The sequence below is a fragment of the Leptodactylus fuscus genome, chromosome 7, assembly GCF_031893055.1.
Source record: "Leptodactylus fuscus isolate aLepFus1 chromosome 7, aLepFus1.hap2, whole genome shotgun sequence".
NCBI classification, from domain to species: domain Eukaryota; kingdom Metazoa; phylum Chordata; class Amphibia; order Anura; family Leptodactylidae; genus Leptodactylus; species Leptodactylus fuscus.
The window spans coordinates 145,898,449-145,914,064 of NC_134271.1; the positions used below are offsets into that span (position 1 = coordinate 145,898,449).

The 15,616-nt window shown below is 46.4% G+C and overlaps 1 protein-coding gene across 1 annotated transcript in view; it reads right to left on the reverse strand.

Moving 5' to 3' along the window:
• Positions 1-5,812: 5,812 nt before the first annotated feature.
• Positions 5,813-15,616, reverse strand: part of LOC142214626 (uncharacterized) — a 41,130-nt gene continuing 31,326 nt past the window's right edge. The window contains 2 exon segments of the mRNA XM_075283563.1: positions 5,813-6,223; positions 6,870-6,967. Coding sequence (XP_075139664.1) covers positions 5,813-6,223; positions 6,870-6,967 — 509 coding nt within the window.

Consider the following 15,616-nt stretch of genomic DNA (forward strand, 5'->3'; position numbering starts at 1 on the left):
GCGCCACCTGCGGGCCAATCCAACCCTCGTTCCCGGCAGCGTGCGGTGAAGTCTCTGGAGACTAAGACTCAGTTTTCTCCGACTGAGCATGCTCGGACTTTTTGGAGTCGCTCACAGCCTAAGTGCCAGTTCTCTCTGACTGAGCATGAGCGGTGAGGTCATGGCCACCGCCCTTATTGGGTGGGGACTTTCCTTTAAAAGGAGTGAGTCGACGCCCGCCCGGCGCTCACACTTTATCTGATACTACCAGTCCTAAAGACAGTAGTCCCAGGGAGAGTCTCCAGTGTTTAGGCAGGTGGCAGTCTAGGGTGCTAGTAGATAGACCTGTAAATCCTGAAGGACTGTCAGCTCTACACCAAGGCCTGGAGCAATAGACATTGTTCCAGCCTGTGGAGCTGCAGCAGGTGTGGTTTCCAAGTTAGCCGTGCCCGCCCTGTCTAACACCATTGGTAGCACCTAGCTGTGTGCAGGAGCACCCCTAGCTACTGCAGGGGATTATGTTTGTCGCTGACCTGGGGTGAGTGTTTAACCCTGGGCAGCTAGCTTGTGTTTGTTTCTACCTGTTCACATTGGGAGCTGCACTGTCCATTCACTCAGTTAGTCTAACTGGTGAACTTGTGTTGCTCCCAATTCACACTGTGCTGTACCGCTGTACTGTTGCATTTTGACATACAGCCGCCCATAGGGCCTGTGGACCTCGCTGCAGTGCCTTGCAGCCCAAGAGGTTCTGCGGTTTAAAAATATTATTTTTATATAAATACCCAGAACCATAACAGTAGAACACTGTCAGGGCTCCTAGGAACCTATCTATAAAACATAGTGTAGAACACTGTCAGGGCTCCTAGGAACCTATCTATACATAACATAGAACACTGTCACGGCTCCAAGGGATCTGACTATAAAATTGTGATGTCAGGCACTCTCTTGTTACATCATACCAGGGTTCATGGCTAAGGTCTAATTACAGGACTCAGCTGTGAACCTAGGCTGATGACATCACAGAAGAGTAAAGGATGCAACAAAGAGGCTTAAGAGATGTAACGGAAGTAGCGTATGAGTGTTTTTTTGTCACCTCTCCTGGGCCTCCATGAAATATACTCTGGGGTCTGAAGAGACCTCAGAGTATCATGCCATGGCCATTGAAGTTCACCATAGAATCTCCATTTGTTCAGTTTTGTAGAAGAACAAATAATTTGGAATTTTCAGGAAGAACCCAGCACATTGCAAACTGATTTACCTATCTCTAGTAATAAATGATATTTAGGTCCTCCAACACAGCTCCAACCTAAACTGGTCATAATGAAATTTTTCCTGGCTGAATTTTAGTCAAAATATTTTCAGAAACAAACATACCTAAGTTAGATGTTCCCATAACTATTCTTGACCTCTTACTTTATAATGACCATTATAAAAATGAATATGAAGGCTTATCTGATATGTGTCAACATGTCAATATTTGTCAAATGTCTGAATGTCAACTGTTCTTTGTCAAATTTTTGAATGGATTAAAATGATCTAATGTTGCATTACCTGTTCTTTTATTAATGCATGATCGGAGTAGACAACCTTTTTTTTTGTAGACAAAGAAGATGATGCCGATGATGATGAGGATGATGGAGGGTACTGTCAGCCCACAAATTAGAGGTATGTTCGCCTTAGAGGGTTCTTTTTTTGACCCTGTAGAGACACAATCTATCATTAGATAATTTTTATTAATGTACTAAGTTTTTTGACTATATGACACATTTTCAGCAAGAAAAAGTTCTTCTGAAAAGTATGTGTCTTATAGTCCGCAGATAGGAGGATATGGCAGTCACAGATCCCCTCTGACTACTCTTAATGATCAGTAAAAGTGCTTACCAAACAATTTACCCAGCCACGAGAGATGCATCCTTTAGATCATTGCAGGGTAGAACAACATAAGAAGCTGAACAATCATATTTAACATGTGAGAAATGTCGCAACCAGAGGATGGGAGTAGTAGTAGGGATGATGTACCAATAGCTAGGCCAAGCACACTCAACCACGCTCCCCAGGTTCCTGCAGCATTATATGTTGTTTGTAGTAGTAGTAATTTTCCTCAGGGCACTTCCAGTTGAAGAGAAGACCTCTCTATGCTGAGCCGGTGTGATTGAAGACAGAAGGCCCTTATAGTAAAGCACGAATGACTCAGGCAGGCAGATGTTCAATGAAACAGGGTGTCAATTTATTCAGCAATTGAATAACAATCAGCTACCAAAATGGGAGTTGTAGTTCTTCAGTGTCCAACTCCCCAGCTGCAGTCTTAAGGGTGCCCAGGAATGTTTGACCGGTTAACGACCGCCGGTCCTGGTCTCTGAAGACTGGCCAATTGTAAATTTACAGCCGGCCTTCAAAGACCCCCTTAACGGGGATTGGGAGCAGGCAGGGCCGCCACCAGGAATTTTGGGGCCCCATACACCCTAAGTGTCTACCCCCCCCCCCCCCCCGCCATTTTAACACTACTTTATCTTGTGACATACCAATTATGTATTACCTCCCAACTTTTGAAGAGTAGAAAGAGGGAGAAAATGTGCGGAGTGCTCTGCGTGCCGCAACAAATTTAGCCCCGCCCACTTTTCTGTTAACTCCACCCATTCTCATTCATTTTCATGTGCTCCCACACAGTATAATCCTCCTATAGTCACCTGTAAATTATATGCCTCCCCTCCATCTCTCCCCCAGTTTCATATACACCCTTCTTCTGCCCCCAGTTTCATGTCCCCCCTCCATCTCTGTCCCCAGTTTCACGCTGTTCTCCCCCTTTCAACTGCCCACAGTTTCATTTCCCCCCCGTCTCTACCCCAGTGTCATGCCATTCTCCCCCCTCCATCTGCCCCAGTGTCATGCCATTCTCCCCCCTCCATCTACCCCAGTGTCATGCCATTCTCCCCCCTCCATCTGCCCCAGTGTCATGCCATTCTCCCCCCTCCATCTGCCCCAGTGTCATGCCATTCTCCCCCCTCCATCTGCCCTAGTGTCATGCCATTCTCCCCCTCTTAATCTGCCCCAGTGTCATGCCATTCTCCCCCCTCCATCTGCCCTAGTGTCATGCCGTTCTCCCCCTCCATCTGCCCCAGTGTCATGCTGTTCTTCCCCTTCATCTGCCCCAGTGTAATGCCATTCTCCCCCCTCATCTGCCCCAGTGTAATGCCATTCTCCCCCTTCATCTGCCCCAGTGTTATGTCATTCCCCCCTTCATCTGCCCCAGTGTCATGCCATTCCCCCCCTTCATCTGTCCAAGTGTCCATGCCATTCTCTCCCCACCCCCTTCATCTGCTCCAGTGTCATGCCATTCTCTCACTTCATCTGCCCCAGTGTCATGCCATTCTCCCACTTCATCTGCCCCAGTGTAATGCCATTCTCCCCCCCCCCCTCATCTGCCCCAGTGTAATGTCATCCCCCCCCCTTCATTTTCATTTTCTCCTTTAACCCTTTGTGAATGTGTTAATTTTAGGCATAAATGAATATATTATTGGATAAAAATGAAACGTCTAAATTTCATCTCCACATTCTTTTAATTCCTGTGAAATGCTTAAAGGGTTAATAAACTTCCCAAATGCTGTTTTGAATTATTTGAGGGGTGCAGTTTAAAAGTGTGGTGCCTTATGGGGGATTTTAATATAGAGGCCTAATATAATCCTCTTCAGAACTGAAGTCGTCCCTAAAAAATGAGTTTTGGAAATTTTCTGGTAAATCTGGTAGAATCGCTGTTACACTCGTAAGCCTTGTAACGTCCAAAATAAATTAAAGGACAATTAAAAGATGATGCCGATATAAAGCAGAGATATGGGAGATAATATTGATTCATATATTTGGGAGGTATGACTATTTGCCTGAAAAGCAGAGGATGTCACATTTTGAAAATTACGATATTTTTTTTTCCAAATCTCCATCAAACTTCCAATTTTTTTTAGAAATAAATACAAAAATTTTGATCAATGTTTACCACGAACATGAAGTACAGTGTGTCATGAAAAAATGTCCAAATAACTTGTGTAAGTTATAGCGTCTCAAAGTTATATAAAGTGACACTCGCTTATCCCCTCCAAATGGCTGAGCACAGAGGCACCTTCAAAATGTGATGGGTAGCAAAAGTTAACCAGATAGCTAGATTTGAAGAACTATCTAACTGGAAGGCCAGAATTGGCCAAGGTCCAGAAAATGGACAATTCGCAGAAGAGCCATTGACGCTATCAAGTTCATTAGTGGCAGTGGCTCTTCTGTGTCAGTGGGACAACTACTGATAATAGATGTACAGGGGTATTAACAACAGTATAAAAAAAAGCATGCTCACAATTATTTTCAGGGGAATGACTAGACAGCAGGAGAGGGATAATAGGAGACCAATATTTGAGACCAAACATAGCAATGAATACCACAAAATTACAGGTGTCATTGAAAAACATCTACAGATATTACTTACAATAGGATAAGGTCCTGTGTAGCATTATGAAGGAGGGTTTCAATTTTTACACATTCAAACCCTAAGTTCTGGAGGGAGGAAGTATTTTTTTCACATATTGGAATGTATGAGTGAACTCTTCCTTGTATCTAAGCAATGGTCTTGTACCATAATATTTTGGGTACCGTAATATGTTTTGGTGGAGTTAATGTATCTTGTAGTGCTCCATGATTCCATTGGCCTCAACCTTACTCTCAGAATAGATGATGATCACAAAAAACCCTGCGTCAAGTTGGATCATTCGATTTTTCTTGTGTCTGTTACCATTGTATAAGGAAATAAAATAGTAATTACACAATCTACAATGGACCACAACAGATGAACTTCAATAGTCTTTTTTTTTTTTTTAACCAAATCCACAAATATATTTTCAATTTCTGTACCTCAGAAAAAAATAATAATCAAATTTGAGGCCAGAAACCACGTGTGGTGTAAATGCCACAGTTTGCCCGCTGCAGAAACACCACAGAAGTAAATGTGGTACTTTACAGCCTCTGCGAATCCCATTAACACATTGCAGAAAAATACACACCATCAGACATTCGGCATGTCAATTATACCTACGGAAACGTACATTGTTTGCCTAGAGGTATAATTGAAGCAGAAAGTTCTTTGAAAAGCACTGCAGGAAATTACGTGATGCATTGCCACCGTGGTTTTTTCCACAGCGCTTTTTAGGCCTTAGCCTCAGCAAAAACTGACTCAATACAGGCAATTTATTAACATGGTATATCATAAGGAACTGGCATACTCATGCCCCCAGATATTACCCATGTGACTTCACCCATAAACTTTCATTGAACTGAAAAAGACCATGGGATGGCTGTTAAAAAAAAAAAAATGTCAGTCACATGGCTGTTTTTCACTGTCATGTGCATGACCAGGATATTTCTATGTCATAAAATTTTAATAATAATGAGGACCCCCACCCTCTCCCCCCTTTCCAGTGTGATTCTAACTACTTCCCAAAATAACTTGAACTCATACAACAGGTACGATGGAATGGAAGTGGCCACAACAGCCAATTTATTGAAATAAAACATGTTGAAGTAAATAACATAATAATATTAAATGGAAGGTCTAACAGGGCCCACATATGAGAAAAAAGGCAGCACAAACCACCTCCCAGCCGCATCTCGCCGACACGGGAGAAGACAAAGATGTCCTGGTACTGCCGTGATCTCCTACTTCACGTTGATACTTTTACTATTTTGTTAACAAACATTTGCAGAAGTACCCTTCCATGGGTCCACTGTATTTGACCGGAACTCCCCTTAGGAGCGTGCCCTGCAAGACCTTCCTATCGCCAACACTATCATGCTTGATGCCTTATGCATGATAGTCCGCCCACACCTGCACAGCCTTCTCAACACCATCTTGTAAAGCTAAAATCCAGAGATTATAGCCCACATCATTCAGATGAACCCCATCCCGACTCATGTGGCCGCTCTGTGGTACTTCCAAATCTCGGTGGCGCACAACAATACCCCCATTACGAGTTACAAAGGCCGAGACAGCGGTATTAACCTTACGCCTGGCTTTATTCAACCTGGAGACAGAACGAGCGTGTCTCCAGGCCAGCCGGGCGACAATGTCTGACCACGCAATAACAATATCGGGATATGAGGACCAAATCCGCAGCAAATCATACATGATATCCTGGATGAGTTCCCGGCAGGTACGGATGCCCAGATCATTACTGCCCGCATGCAGTACAAGGACGTTAGGAGGGCGATCCAACTGGGAATGAAAATGCAAAGAAGGTAACAGTCCAGACCACAACATACCTCTAACACCTATCCATCTAACTAAAGCCTGGTGGCATGAAAAACCGAGTTGTCTACCATTAGGCCTAACGGCAGCTCTGAGGGCTCCCCAGTGTACATAAGAGTGACCAACTATCCAAACTAGACACAGATCTGCACCTGGAGAAAAAGGAAAATGCACAGATGTGACAACAACAAAACAAAAGGAAAAGCAGGCAAAAAACGAATGAAAGGACAAAAACTACAGCAGTTCCGGGCGGACATAAAGATGATAACGCCGTGACGCCCAACGACCGATGCGTATGATGGTAGACTCAGGCAGTCCACACCTGGACGCTTCAGTCGCTGCACCAATCCGGAATGAATGGGAATTATATTGATTGGGAGATATATGCAAACTGCGCAGAACCTTGTGGAATACAGTAACAAACTGAAAACGATAAAGAGCTTTACCCGACAAATGAATCAAAAAGGCTCCGCCGCAGGGCCAAAAACCTGGCAACCGCCAACACCGGACAAGAAGAGGCACCAGACACTGGGAACAAACACACAACCACCCCTCTACCTGCCTGATCCATCTTGCTATGCCGTATCCGGCAGGTAACACTATCTTCACATACCACGACATCTGAAAACAACAAGCCATCATGCACCAAGCCAGAGGAACTAACCAATTCGCTGACCCGGAATGCTCCAAAAAAGGCTAAGGAAAAAGCCACTGCAAATAATTGAGTCTCATAAGCAGATTTACAAACAGAACAGAGCTGTGGCAACATGGATTCCAAAAGGCGAAAGGACACCGGGCGCCTAGTGTCCGGCGGAGGGGAGGAACAGCTGAAACCCAGAAGAGCCCGGCAGACTAAAAAATTCTTGATGGAATCAGCCAATCCAAAAAATTTTAACCAAAAGGACAGAGCCGTCAGGCTCCTGCGGGCAACAGCCTTGGACCTACCCTCCAAATAACAGGAACCTAACCATGACAATAACAGAGAAAGTGGAGCACCCGTGTAGCTATCGTGGCCTACCGTACTGCAATAAACCAACCATTCCTGCCAAGTGCGGACATACGCCTTCCACGTAGAGAAACGAAGAGAGCGACCCACCAAACTCATGGCCATCCGAACGCCAGATCCCAGAGGTGTCCTGGGAAAATTGTTTAACACATTAACGACTGACAGGTTGTCACACAAAAAATGAACTCGCCTGTTGCAGAACATGGGACCCCACACCTCAAGAGCAGCAACAATCGGGAAAAGCTCGAGCAATGTTAAGTTACGGGTAAATCCAGCCTCTCTCCAGGAAACAGGCCATTCACCAGCAAACCAGTGGAAAGTAAGCCCCAAAGCCTAAACTGCCCGAGGCATCAGTATACAAGGAGAGGTCAAAGTTATCCCTCCAAGTATCCTGCCAAACAGATCTGCCGTTGTAGTGAGAGAGAAAGGATGACCAAACCCGCAAGTCCACCCTGTGCTCAGCTGTGACCCTCACAAAATGCTCCGGACTAGAAACCCCGGCCGTCGCCTGTGCCAAACGCCTACAGAATATTCTCCCCATAGGGATGATTCTACATGCAAAATTCAATTTACCTAGGATGGATTGCAATTGGCGCAACCGCACCTTGTGGAAAGAACACAAACGATCCACCTCCCTCCGCAAATCCTCTAGCTTATCTACAGGCAATCGACATTCCATTGCGACAGAGTCAATCTCAATGCCCAAAAACTTAAGCTGTGTGGTCGGTCCTTCCGTCTTTTCCGGGGGAAAGAGGTATGCCAAAACGGCGAGCTAATTGCTGCAAGGTAAACAAAAGGACCAAGCACACAGTGGAACCTGCCGGACCAATACACAGGAAGTCGTCAAGATAATGTAAAATAGATTTCAAATTGGAATCTTCCCGCACTACCCATTTGACAAATGTGGCAAACAGCTCAAAATATGCGGAAGAGATTGCACAGCCCATAGGGAGGCACCTATCCACATAATACCCTCCCACTGAACACCGAGTAAAAAAAGACTGTCATTACTATATTAATTCCATGGTGCTGTACATTATTATATTAATCCCATGGTGCTGCACATTATTATATTAATTCCATGGTGCTGTACATTACTATATTAATTCCATGGTGCTTTATATTATTATATTAATTCCATGATGATAGATATTATTATATTAATCCCATGATGCTGGACATTATTATTAGAGATGAGCGAACAGTGTTCTATCGAACTCATGTTCGATCGGATATTAGGCTGTTCGGCATGTTCGAATCGAATCGAACACCGCGTGGTAAAGTGCGCCATTACTCGATTCCCCTCCCACCTTCCCTGGCGCCTTTTTTGCTCCAATAACAGCGCAGGGTAGGTGGGACAGGAACTACGACACCGGTGACGTTGAAAAAAGTAGGCAAAACCCATTGGCTGCCGAAAACATGTGACCTCTAATTTAAAAGAACAGCGCCGCCCAGGTTCGCGTCATTCTGAGCTTGCAATTCACCGGGGACGGAGGTTTCCGTCCAGTTAGCTAGGGCTTAGATTCTGGGTAGGCAGGGACAGGCTAGGATAGGAAGGAGAAGACAACCACAACAGCTCTTGTAAGAGTTAAATTCCAGGGAGAAGCTTGTCAGTGTAACGTGGCACTGACGGGCTCAATCGCCGCAACCCAGCTTTCCCAGGATCCTGAATGGAATACACTGACAGTGTATTCCCGTATACCCCATATATACACCCCAAATCCCCGTTCCAACGGTGTGCCCCCCCACCTTCACCTCAGAAATACCCTGCAAGTCCCCTAGCAATAGAATTGGGGCTATATACACCCACAATTTTTGCTACTGGTATATACTGCCATTGTCTGACTGGTAATTCAAAGAATATATTGGGGTTACGTGCACCCACAATTTTTGCTACTGCTATACAGTGCCATTGTCTGACTGGGAATTCAAAGAATATATGGGGGTTACGTGCACCCACAATTTTTGCTACTGCTATACAGTGCCATTGTCTGACTGGGAATTCAAAGAATATATTGGGGTTACGTGCACCCACAATTTTTACTACTGGTATATAGTGCCATTGTCTGACTGGTAATTCAAAGAATATATTGGGGTTACGTGCACCCACAATTTTTGCTACTGGTAGATAGTGCCATTGTCTCACTGGGAATTCCACAAATAATTTGGGGATTCATTCACCCTACATCTCAGGCTCTTGCCATATTCACCCAGGTTGTCAGTGCTGCACCAGCTCGTTCCCAGACAGCTCGGTCCGAAAAACACGTTACCTATATAGAGGATTTGGACAATGAAGACAACATGTTCTAAATCTAATGTCTGCACCTTCTCCAGAATTAAAATAAAGGCAGCGTTTAACTTTCAAATAGCACTGCACAAAGGAAGAGCTTATCAGCTTGTCTCATGACATGCTATTGAAAAGTGTCATTTGTGTATCTTAATGTAAATATAGTTGTATAAGCTTTTTGGGTTTTAGGTACTGCCAAGTTATTTATTACCACCCGCTCCCTTATAATGATGATGACGCCAAAGTCACTGTGGGTGTTCAGAGCTCACAGCTTTGGTTGACATTTGTCTTGCTCTCTGTCGGTACCAGCTGTCTTTTTGGATACCGTAAAGTTATGTTGACTTTATTAACAGCTATAGAAGCTTTAGCCAGGTTGTGACGGTGTGTAACCCTAACAACACTAAGTGGGATACACATTAATAGTCAGTCTATGTACGCTAAACGTATCACTGAAGTAATTTTTTTCCCTCTCCCTTAATATAAGAAAGGAACAGACATTAGACCTAGACCGGGGTTCGAGGCTTGTAAAAATCCAGTATTATTTGTTCTTCATGATGTGAAATATGTGTTGAAAAGCAACCCAAGAAGGGGCCACATGGTGGCTCAGTGTATTCCCGTATACCCCATATATACACCCCAAATCCCCGTTCCAACGGTGTGCCCCCCCATCTTCACCTCAGAAATACCCTGCAAGTCCCCTAGCAATAGAATTGGGGCTATATACACCCACTATTTTTGCTACTGCCATATAGTGCCATTGTCTGACTGGGAATTCAAAGAATATATTGGGGTTACGTGCACCCACAATTTTTGCTACTGGTATATAGTGCCATTGTCTGACTGGTAATTCAAAGAATATATTGGGGTTACAAATACCCTCATTTCATGCTACTGGTATATAGTGCCATTGTCTGACTGGGAATTCAAAGAATATATTGGGGTTACAAATACCCTCATTTCTTGCTACTGCCATATAGTGCCATTGTCTGACTGGGAATTCAAAGAATATATTGGGGTTACAAATACCCTCATTTCTTGCTACTGCCATATAGTGCCAGTTTCTGACTGGTAATTCAAAGAATATATTGGGGTTATAAATACCCTCATTTCTTGCTACTGGTATATAGTGCCATTGTCTGACTGGTAATTCAAAGAATATATTGGGGTTATAAATACCCTCATTTCTTGCTACTGGTATATAGTACCATTGTCTGACTGGGAATTCAAAGAATATATTGGGGTTATAAATACCCTCATTTCTTGCTACTGGTATATAGTGCCAGTTTCTGACTGGGAATTCAAAGAATATATTGGGGTTATAAATACCCTCATTTCTTGCTACTGGTATATAGTGCCATTGTCTGACTGGGAATTCAAAGAATATATTGGGGTTACAAATACCCTCATTTCTTGCTACTGCCATATAGTGCCAGTTTCTGACTGGTAATTCAAAGAATATATTGGGGTTACATGCACCCACAATTTTTGCTACTGGTATATAGTGCCATTGTCTGACTGGGAATTCAAAGAATATATTGGGGTTACAAATACCGTCATTTCTTGCTACTGGTATATAGTGCCATTGTCTGACTGGGAATTCAAAGAATATATTGGGGTTACAAATACCATCATTTCTTGCTACTGCCATATAGTGCCAGTTTCTGACTGGTAATTCAAAGAATATATTGGGGTTACATGCACCCACAATTTTTGCTACTGGTATATAGTGCCATTGTCTGACTGGGAATTCAAAGAATATATTGGGGTTACAAATACCCTCATTTCTTGCTACTGCCATATAGTGCCATTGTCTGACTGGGAATTCAAAGAATATATTGGGGTTATAAATACCCTCATTTCTTGCTACTGGTATATAGTGCCATTGTCTGACTGGGAATTCAAAGAATATATTGGGGTTATAAATACCCTCATTTCTTGCTACTGCCATATAGTGCCATTGTCTGACTGGTAATTCAAAGAATATATTGGGGTTATAAATACCCTCATTTCTTGCTACTGGTATATAGTACCATTGTCTGACTGGGAATTCAAAGAATATATTGGGGTTATAAATACCCTCATTTCTTGCTACTGGTATATAGTGCCATTGTCTGACTGGGAATTCAAAGAATATATTGGGGTTATAAATACCCTCATTTCTTGCTACTGGTATATAGTGCCAATTTCTAACTGGGAATTCAAAATGCGCAAGGCTCCCGGAAAGGGACGTGGGCGAGGCCGTGGGCGAAGTCGGGGGAATGGTTCTGGGGAGCAAGATAGCAGTGAAGCCACAGGGCGTCCCGTGCCTACTCCTGTGGGGCAGCAAGCATTGCGCCACTCCACAGTGCCAGGGTTGCTTGCCACATTAACTAAACTGCAGGGTACAAACCTTAGTAGGCCCGAGAACCAGGAGCAGGTCTTGCAATGGCTGTCAGAGAACGCTTACAGCACATTGTCCAGCAGCCAGTCAGACTCTGCCTCCTCTCCTCCTATTACCCAAGAGTCTTGTCCTCCTTCCTCCCAAAATTCCCAAGCTTCACAGAACAATAACCCCAACTGTCCCTGCTCCCCAGAGCTGTTCTCCGCTCCTTTCATTGTCCCTCAACCTGCCTCTCCACGTCACGATTCCACGAACCTAACAGAGGAGCATCTGTGTCCAGATGCTCAAACACTAGAGTCTCCTCCATCTCCGTTCTATTTGGTGGTGGATGACCAGCAACCCACCCTCATCGACGATGATGTGACGCAGTTGCCGTCAGGGCATCCAGTTGACCGGCGCATTGTGCGGGAGGAGGAGATGAGACAGGAGTTGGAAGAGGAAGTGGTGGATGATGAGGACACTGACCCGACCTGGACACCCCCTGTCCAGGTCGGGTCAGTGTCCTCAAGCGGGGAAAGTAGTGTCAAGCGGGGAAAGTAGTGTGGATGTTGAGGCAGGTGCAGCACCAAAAAGGGTAGCTAGAGGCAGAGGCAGAGGTCAGCAGCTTAGGCGAAGCCAGGCCACACCCGGAATCTCCCAAGATGTTCCAGTTCGTACCCAGCCCCGAAAAACTCCCACCTCGAGGGCACGTTTCTCGAAGGTGTGGAGTTTTTTCAAGGAATGTGCCGAGGACAGATATAGTGTTGTCTGCACAATTTGCCTCTCGAAATTGATTAGGGGCTCTGAGAAGAGCAACCTGTCCACCACTTCAATGCGCCGTCATTTGGAATCCAAGCACTGGAATCAGTGGCAGGCAGCAATGGCAGGACAAAGGCCGCCTGCCGTTCACGCCACTGCCACTGCCTCTGCCACTGCCTCTGCCTCTGCCACTGCCACTGCTGACTGTGCTGGCGATGCACTCCAGAGGACGAGCCAGGACACCACTTCATCTGCCTCCGCCACTTTGTTGACTTCTTCCTCATCCTCCCCTGTTCCTGTCTTATCTCCTTCTCCTGCACCATCAAAGGCACCGTCAGGCGCTTCTTTACAACAACCCACCATCTCTCAGACATTGGAGCGGCGGCAGAAATACACTGCTAACCACCCACACGTGCAAGCCTTGAACGCCAACATCGCTAAACTGCTGGCCCAGGAGATGTTGGCGTTCCGGCTTGTTGAAACTCCCGCCTTCCTGGACCTGATGGCAACTGCGGCACCTCGCTATGCCGTCCCTAGCCGTCACTACTTCTCCCGGTGTGCCGTCTCCGCCTTGCACCAGCACGTGTCACTCAACATCAGGCGGGCCCTTAGTTCCGCGCTTTGCACAAAGGTCCACTTGACCACCGATGCGTGGACAAGTGCATGCGGACAGGGACGCTACATTTCACTGACGGCACACTGGGTGAATGTAGTTGAGGCTGGGACTGCTTCCCAAACTGGCCTGGTGTACCTCGTCTCCCCGCCTAACATTCCTGGCAGGGACACGAGAAGAACACCCCCCTCCTCCTCCTCCTCTACCGCCTCCTCCTCCGCCACCGCCTCCTGGTCCGCTGTTAGATTGACCCCAGCTACAAGTTGGAAACGTTGCAGCACTGGCGTTGGTAGACGTCAGCAGGCTGTGCTGAAGCTGATCAGCTTGGGGGACAGACAGCACACTGCCTCCGAGGTGAGGGATGCCCTCCTCGATGAGACGGCAATATGGTTTGAGCCGCTGCACCTGGGCCCAGGCATGGTCGTTTGTGATAACGGCCGGAACCTGGTAGCAGCTCTGGAGCTTGCCGGACTCCAACATGTTCCATGCTTGGCCCACGTCTTCAACCTAGTGGTGCAACGTTTCCTAAAGAGCTACCCCAATGTTCCAGAGCTACTGGTGAAAGTGCGGCGCATGTGCGCCCACTTTCGCAAGTCGACAGTAGCCGCTGCTAGCTTAAAATCTCTCCAGCAACGCCTGCATGTGCCACAACACCGGCTTTTGTGCGACGTCCCCACACGCTGGAACTCAACGTTTCAGATGTTGAATAGAGTGGTTGAGCAGCAGAGACCTTTGATGGAATACCAGCTACAAAACCCTAGGGTGCCACAAAGTCAGCTGCCTCAGTTTCACATCCATGAGTGGCCATGGATGAGAGACCTTTGTGACATCCTACGGGTCTTTGAGGAGTCCACAAGGAGGGTGAGCTCTGAGGATGCGATGGTGAGCCTTACAATCCCGCTCTTGTGTGTTCTGAGAGAATCCCTGATTGACATCAGGGATAACTCAGATCAAACAGAGGAGTTAGGGATAGCATCCGATCCGTCACAGCTGGAGAGTAGGTCCACACATCTGTCCGCTTCACTGCGTTTAATGGAGGAGGAGGAGGAGGAGGAGGAGGAGGAAGAAGAGTTGTCCGATGATGTGATGGTGATACAGGAGGCTTCCGGGCAACTTCGAATCGTCCCATTGTTGCAGCGCGGATGGGTAGACATGGAGGATGAGGAGGAAATGGAGATTGAACTTTCCGGTGGGGCCAGAGGAGTCATGCCAACTAACACTGTGGCAGACATGGCTGAGTTCATGTTGGGGTGCTTTACAACCGACAAGCGTATTGTCAAAATCATGGAGGACAACCAGTACTGGATCTTTGCTATCCTTGACCCCCGGTATAAAAACAACATCTCGTCTTTTATTCCGGTAGAGGGGAGGGCCAATCGCATCAATGCTTGCCACAGGCAATTGGTGCAGAATATGATGGAGATGTTTCCAGCATGTGACGTTGGCGGCAGGGAGGGCAGTTCCTCCAGTAGGCAACCAAGTTCTCACCGGTCCACACAAACGAGGGGCACACTGTCTAAGGTCTGGGACACCTTGATGGCACCCCCTCGCCAAAGTGTCGCCACGGAGGGTCCTAGTGTCACCAGGCGTGAGAAGTATAGGCGCATGTTGCGGGAATACCTTTCCGACCACAGCCCTGTCCTCTCCGACCCCTCTGCGCCCTACACGTATTGGGTGTCGAAGTTGGACCTGTGGCTTGAACTTGCCCTATATGCCTTGGAGGTGCTGTCCTGTCCTGCCGCCAGCGTCCTATCTGAGAGGGTGTTCAGTGCAGCCGGTGGCATCATCACTGACAAGCGCACCCGTCTGTCAGCTGAGAGTGCCGACCGGCTCACTTTGATAAAAATGAACCACCACTGGATAGAGCCTTCATTTTTGTGCCCACCTGTGTAAAGCACCCCAACATGAAACTCCATGTCTGTGCTCAACCTCTCCAATTCCTCCGCATCCTCATACTCATCCACCATAAGTGTTGCACAATTCTGCTAATACTAGGCTCCCTCCACCCTGATTTCCCCCAACTCTGCTGGTTAGAGGCTCCCTCCACCCTGATTTCCACCAACTCTGCTGGTTAGAGGCTCCCTCCACCCTGCTTTCCCACAACTCTGCTGGTTAGAGGCTCCCTCCACCCTGCTTTCCCACAACTCTGCTGGTTAGAGGCTCCCTCCACCCTGCTTTCCCACAACTCTGCTGGTTAGAGGCTCCCTCCACCATGAATTGGTCCAAACTGGGGTTTTTAGAGGCTCCCTCCACCATGAATTGGTCCAAACTGGGCTGTTTAGAGGCTCCCTCCACCATGAATTGGTCCAAACTGGGGTTTTTAGAGGCTCCCTCCA